Source organism: Aspergillus alliaceus (genome assembly GCF_009176365.1).
Source record: "Aspergillus alliaceus strain CBS 536.65 unplaced genomic scaffold BDW43scaffold_17, whole genome shotgun sequence".
Classification (NCBI taxonomy): domain Eukaryota; kingdom Fungi; phylum Ascomycota; class Eurotiomycetes; order Eurotiales; family Aspergillaceae; genus Aspergillus; species Aspergillus alliaceus.
Genome location: NW_022474700.1, coordinates 44561 through 51180, shown reverse-complemented (window position 1 = coordinate 51180; position 6620 = coordinate 44561). Strand labels below are relative to the sequence as shown.

Sequence of the window (6620 nt, the reverse complement as noted above, 5' to 3'; positions counted from 1 at the left end):
AACAGAAGAAGAATGCCCCGTCAGTGTACTGCGTGCCTCCCCGGTGGCCACCTCCCAGAGCCTGACAGTCTTATCGGCGGAGGCGGACGCCAGGACTTTACCATCTGGGGAGAACACCACACTCCAAACATGAAAAGAATGCCCCGTCAGTGTGCTGCGCGTCACCAACTCGCCATTTGAAATACTGATTTCTGCAGTCAGTACTGGGTCATATCCCTTTGCCATTGCTGTTTTTTCAAGATCATCAAACTTTCTCTCAATTGATAATCCATTCTTGGACAATTCGACCCACCATTTTTGAATCTTCTCTAGCTGGTCTTTCTCTTCTCTTATCTCAGCTAAACGTTTTTCAACGGACTCCAGCGTATATGCTGTTCCTCGTTGCTGATTAAATTCTTCTATTTCCAGATAAAGCTTTTCCTTTGCTTTTGCTGCCTTATCCCGCTCAGATTTTGCCGCCTGTAGTTCCAACTCAAATGTTGCATCCACAGTGACACTGGGCGACGTAGTTGTCTTAGCCAGTTTAACAATAAATATTTGCCTGGCTGTAGTGTCTTGCTCCACAGTTACATAGATGCTCCGCGAGCAATCACTAGCAATACTCTTACCAAAAGCTGTTTGTCTCATATTGCTAGAGTACTGAACTAAATCCTTCAGCGGAGTAGATTGAGAGGATGTCATAATATGACACTGAGCCTTCACCTGTGATCCCAGTATCTCTAGCGCAAGTAGCACAAGGAAGTCAGTAGATCCTTCATCTTCTGGACGAAATCGTATCCAATATTGCTGTACAGCGTTTCCGGAAGGGTCGTTACTTATAGCAATACGAGACTCTTCTTCCAACCAGCAGTCTTGTGGTTCTACCTCAATCAGTTTTAAGCCGGCTTCACTAGGGTCCTCGATCTCAAACCAGTTGCTATAACTGGATCCTGGAACGGTCCTTTGTTGTCGCTCTATCTTGATATAAATTTGCGGGGCGGAGGTGGCAGCTTCAGACACCGGAAGTATTTGTGAACAACGTCCTTCCGGTCGAATATATTCGCCAGACAGGCTGTCACTAAGAGGCATTCCCACTACCATTCTACCACTGCCATTTAACCCGGGGCCACAATTAAGCAGTCCGAATAGCTGGCCAGCTGAGTCTTTATAAAGCGGGAGGTTTGATCGAACACATCCGCCGTCAACAATGAATACAGCCGTAGACTTGATCTCGCGCTTTCCCGATAGAATATGGCTGCTGTTGACAAATTCGGCTGGAGAAGTTGCAAATACTCCCGCGGAGATTATATGTTTAGAATCAGTGGGGGCAGATTCCGTGGATCCCAGGCCCCATGCAAAAATTGAGTCATCTCTGGTTTTTTTAATAAGTTCTTCTTGTAGACGGATGAATGCGCGATCACCCTCCCCGTAGATCATTGGCATCATAATATCAAAAATCCCAAGAAGACAGTAAGCGGTATCTTCCTTCCTTTTTGTTATCCTTCTTGAAGCCCAAGACATGCGTTGTGCGATACTGGCTTCCGTCAATGCTGTTCCTAGTAGAAACAAACGCGATATACCGGTAATATTCTCAATCACTCGTGACATTTTTGTATTTCTTTTTTGACCAAGTAAGGTCCATGTAGAATTGTAGAAATAGACCTCTCTAGGTGCCAGGAGTTCTTGTAGTGTCCAACCTCTTTGGAACCAACGGCTAGTGGAGAATTCAGACTTCATGTGCAGATTATTGACCTCAACGCTTTCAACAGTGACATCGGTAAGATAAGCATAACATTTTGTAGCCTCCTTATACCATCGAAACATGGAGTTGATGGCTTCGCCAAGTTCCACTGAGTTGGTTTTATCAATGCAACAGGTGTCAATCCATACATAATTAAGGCCATCCTTTGCTGCCTGTTTACAACACCCCTCGAGTTTGATTGGCCAATGGTTGGCACTGGCACTCTCAGCATTTCCCTCAGTAATGTCTCGAAATGATACTTCGTCCTGATCATTCCCCCATGTATGTGACAGTATAGCGTAAGGAGGCACTTGCTCATTGAAGAACTCTTCTAATCTGTAGGTCTGCACATTGATAAGACGCATTGTGGTATTTCGTTGGAAATCAAGAGTGGGCGCGCAGATAATAATTAAAAGCTCAGTAACGAGTAGATAGATAAAAATAATAATCCACTTTTGGGAGAATCCTTCGAGTTACCAATAATTAAAATCTGGATATATTTCTTTATTCACAGTATAGGATTTAAAGCATTGAATTCCATGAAATCCGCGAGAAAAGAATTATAAACAGAGGAATTAGCTAGGCTATGGGCGGGGTAGAGCAGGATCAATGTCCACTGTACACTTGTCACATTATGATTGAGCTGCGGATAATGTAATATCAGGCTCACGAGTCAGTGTTAGAAGAACAGGTATAGGATCTATTACAAAGTTGGTCTTTATATATTCTATGCTAGTTTAGCCCCCTTTTTTGATAGAAAAGGAAAAATTTTCTTTTAGGATGTTTAAGCAAGGTACCTTTACATGTGGCCACTCGGCAATAGCTATTGCTTCAATGCATTTATGCATAAGGCTACGATTGATGCAATGGTAAACTCTTGTGTTGGGGGCATGTGGGCTCTAGGCTCGGTAAAATATATAAAGTTTTGTTATTTGTATTTTACAATACATACACGGGTTAACAATATTCCGAGCAGATTTCTAAAAGTAGTTTAGCTTGGTTTCACATCGGGGTTGCTGAAACAATCAAAGGGTATAAGTGGTGACTCCAGTTTCTGGATAGCCTGTAACTAGCCTGACTCATGTTCGACTAATATCCCTCCACAAGCCAATTGTTCCCACAGGAGACGCAATATATAGCAGTACGGTGATCATCTCAGTCTCTAGATGACTCTGATGCTTGGCGAGGGCTTAATCTCATCCCTGCAGAGTCTTGGAAGATGGTTTAAAACTGTTTGGATACTGGGGTATTGCATATGCATGTGATGTTTTTCTGTGTCGTAAGTCTCCACAAGGACCATATAGAGATGATAGGCCTAGGTATAATAAAAAATATACTACGGACAAGAATCCACCTATAATATGTCCGATCCCTATCAACAGAGTTAACACAGCAGTGCGAGCCAAGGATCTTGACCAACTTTCTGCGCGACGCCAAATTTATACTTGAGAATGGCCATGAGTCTGGAATTCTGGGAGAATTTCAGGTGGGCTTGAAGTTCCTCATACCCTGAGATATCATGTCTGGGAAATTTCTGCCTGCAGGTTTACCTCCTATTAACGGGTAATCCGTCTAAATTCAAGGTATATCACAATCTAAGGCAAAGCTTCACTGGTACCGGATTTTGAGCTCACTGTACATGCTAGTGTAGGAACTACTACCTAGGAGGGCAGGTATCGACCTCAACCGCCACAGGATGATTCGTGTGAGGTCTTGTCGATGTGGGAGGCCGGCCTCTGCTCCGATTAAACCCAGTCGCTAGGTTCGCTAGCACGGCCCACCTTCCACGGGACGGACGATCGATCCCATTGCAATTTAATATGGTCCCCTCCCGTTTAACCGACCGTTAATCAGTGGTTCAACCTGCCCTGAACTGCTCGATTTGAGGCCTATCTCTCTGCTCTGTTAACATGCCATATTTATTGGGATACCTTTCTATCGCTATGAAATGGGTTTGAAAAGTGGCTCAACGTGGCGAAAGCACGGGCTGAATGTGAGCGTGGCCGGTGGGCCGGACTAGTAAATTTAGATCTGAATCAAAATTCGATAGTTTGGCTGATCGAGATCGCTGCCAAGAGATAAAGTATTTCAAATTGTAGGCGCACGACTTCCTACGCAGGCTAGACCCCAGGGGGTTAGTTGTCCCCAAGTAGCAATTGTGCATGTACATCCTCGATCTAATCTACCAACGAAATCTGTAGCCTAAGACAAAGCAAACTCATTAATTTGGCCACAATTCCCAGTGCCGCGGCCGGCCGCTGCCTTCGCTGATTCTTTCGGTCATGGCTCCAATCCTTCTACAGTCTTGACGGCTTTGACTAACGGTTGCTGATAAGTGCTACCCAACTTCCTCACTCTCCTTTAGCCTTTCTTTCAGCACCCTAGACAATACCGTAACTATGGGATCCGAACTCGGAATTACCCCCGATTCCAAGCCGCAGGCCGACTACTCGCCGGTGAGCATATGGTGGGCATGCTGGGCAGGTGTGTGGACCGTCGCCGTTGCGTTTGGCGTGGCCTATCTCATCGTCCACCGCGACATGCCTACACTTCGAATCCGAGGACTCAGTCTGTCGCTACCTGCCATCGTACTTCTTCATTTATACTGGGGATGCGTCCAATTCGGAACGATGATCGGTGCCATCATGCCCGGAGACGCCCAGTACTGGGTGATGGGCATCTATTTACCCTGGGGCATTTCGCTATTCCACGCTTCGAACAGCAGGTTCCTTCACGTCGCGAAACTCCAAAAGAAATATGCCCACCATGATAGCCGCCATCCTGACCCCGTACCCGAAGTGAAACCCAAAGGCGGCTTGATCAACCGCTTTCGTCGTCTGGATTATACTAAAAAGACCCTCGTTTGTCTTGCGATCGCAATCCCCTTTCAGGTGGGAAGATGGCTCTCTGTCACCTCCTGGATATCCCATCTAACCGATGTTTTAGTTATTTCTTACAGTCCTGATGTGGGTCATTTCCCGCAAGTGGCACAGCTCCTGGGGCATTCCTGGCACTGAGGTTCACGGTACCCCAATGGAGCAGGCGATGGAGATGGGTCGGGGCTGGGAGTGGTAAGTATTGAAGGCGGTGCACAGCATTTGCTGGAAGATAATTGATATCTAACAATGCATAGGTGGCCTAGTGTGCTTGGGCAGTTGTTCTGGTCCTGGATCGTTGCCCCCATTGTTCTGTGGAAGTCTCGTCACATCCACGATACCCAAGGCTGGCGAGTTCAGACAATTGGCTGTGCGATTGCCAAGTATGTATGCTGGTAGAAGAAACGAGATATTTCATTAACCTCTAGTGCAGCCTCCCCGCTACCCCAATGTGGCTTATCGGTCTTTACGTTCCCGGCATGGAGGTGGTCAACCAGTACTGGATCCCTCCGCAGTGGTAAGTGTTCCAAATAGATTTATCCCAGGAGTTATTATGCTGATTCGGTCATAGGATCTGTCTTTCCATCTTGGTCATGGAAATCTTTACCGTCTTCCTTCCCTGCTGGGAAGTGATGCGCTCCAAGTCCCTACGTCGCGAGACCCTCGACGCGATCGCACAGTGGGAGTCAAAGAAAGATACCACCGGCCCCGATGGCAAATCCCTCGGCTCAATCTCCACAATGGTCGACTCGATGATGTCGGGTTGGAAATCCAACAACGACTCCGTGGAGACCGCCACTAGCAACCGCGAGAGTATCCTAACAATGGGTGCCCTCGAACACGTCCTCGCACGCAACCCTGGCCCTCTCCAAAAATTCTCCGCCCTCCACGACTTTTCCGGCGAGAACGTCGCCTTCCTTACCAGCGTCGCCGAATGGAAGAGCTCCCTACCCAAGGCCGTCCACGACAACACCGCCCCCAACGACGACAACACAAGGGCGCTGATCCGCGAGAAGTTCAACCGCGCATTACGCATCTACACCCAGTTCATCAGTGTTCGGCACGCCGAGTTTCCCGTCAACATATCCTCGCAGGATCTGAAGAAACTTGAGAATATCTTCGAGGGTGCCGCTTGCACCCTGTACGGCGAAGAGAATGAGGTCGATCCCGCCACTCCTTTCGAGACCCCGGGCAGTTACCCTATGAAATCGCCCATGTTGCCTACTTTCCAGGATCCGGCGAAGAAACCAACGACCAGTTCGGAGTCCCTTATCAGCGACCGGGTGCAGTACTGGGGTGATGTTCCGGAGGATTTTGGTCCGAATGTCTTCGATAACGCGGAGGAGAGCGTCAAGTATCTCGTTCTGACGAATACGTGGCCGAAGTTTGTCCGGAACCGTAGGTCTTCGACGGATTCGTCTGATACTCTGCGTAGCGGGATGGATGTCGTTTAGCTAGTTCGCGCCCTTCCTTTAATCAGTATCTTTGCATTATAATCGATCGTTTGACTTGTGAGACGAGATTCGGTCCATCTACGCCTGTATATACGATTTTGGCAATATCTTGGAGACACTGTGTACATATGTTTAATGGCCCGCGGGATTTGGGAAGGCTTTTGCTTTTTTCTTATGTGTCGATGTGAATTCCTTCGATGTTAGTATCAGTTTACAGAACGGTAATTCCCAATATTGAGACCTTATTATTTGTTCTTTCTTGCACAAGTACGACTAATAAACTACCTAATGCGAAGACAATGTCCAAGAACAAGTACAGCGATAGAAAGAGAAAAGCATTCACGTTCGCTATAGACCAACATCGGGACTTACTTCTGCTGGCTCACCTCGGATGTGGATAGCATATGAGTGATGAGTCTCCCCCGAAGAGAGATGGCTGCAGGACATAGTGCTGGCTGAGATTAGCTACCCAGTAAGACAGTTACGCGAACACATGGTCATGAAATCTAGTCTAAGAGACATATAACTATTATTACAACCTATGTTGAGTGTGGCGTCGCTGGGTGTTTC

General features: G+C 47.0%; 2 protein-coding genes across 2 annotated transcripts; one reads left to right on the top strand and one right to left on the bottom strand.

Moving 5' to 3' along the window:
• Window positions 1–29: 29 nt before the first annotated feature.
• BDW43DRAFT_310286 (HET-domain-containing protein) lies at window positions 30–2085 on the bottom strand (the record flags this gene model as incomplete). The annotated part of the gene is made up of 1 exon (XM_032046892.1): window positions 30–2085. A coding segment is annotated over one exon (2056 nt), but the record flags the coding sequence as incomplete, so codon positions are not given.
• A 2034-nt stretch (window positions 2086–4119) lies between these two features.
• On the top strand, window positions 4120–6111 carry BDW43DRAFT_299652 (uncharacterized protein; the record flags this gene model as incomplete). The annotated part of the gene is made up of 6 exons (XM_032044763.1): window positions 4120–4611; window positions 4667–4791; window positions 4854–4979; window positions 5030–5113; window positions 5168–5994; window positions 6077–6111. 6 exons carry the CDS (start codon window positions 4120–4122, stop codon window positions 6109–6111), a joined length of 1689 nt encoding a protein of 562 aa, XP_031901095.1.
• Window positions 6112–6620: the final 509 nt, after the last annotated feature.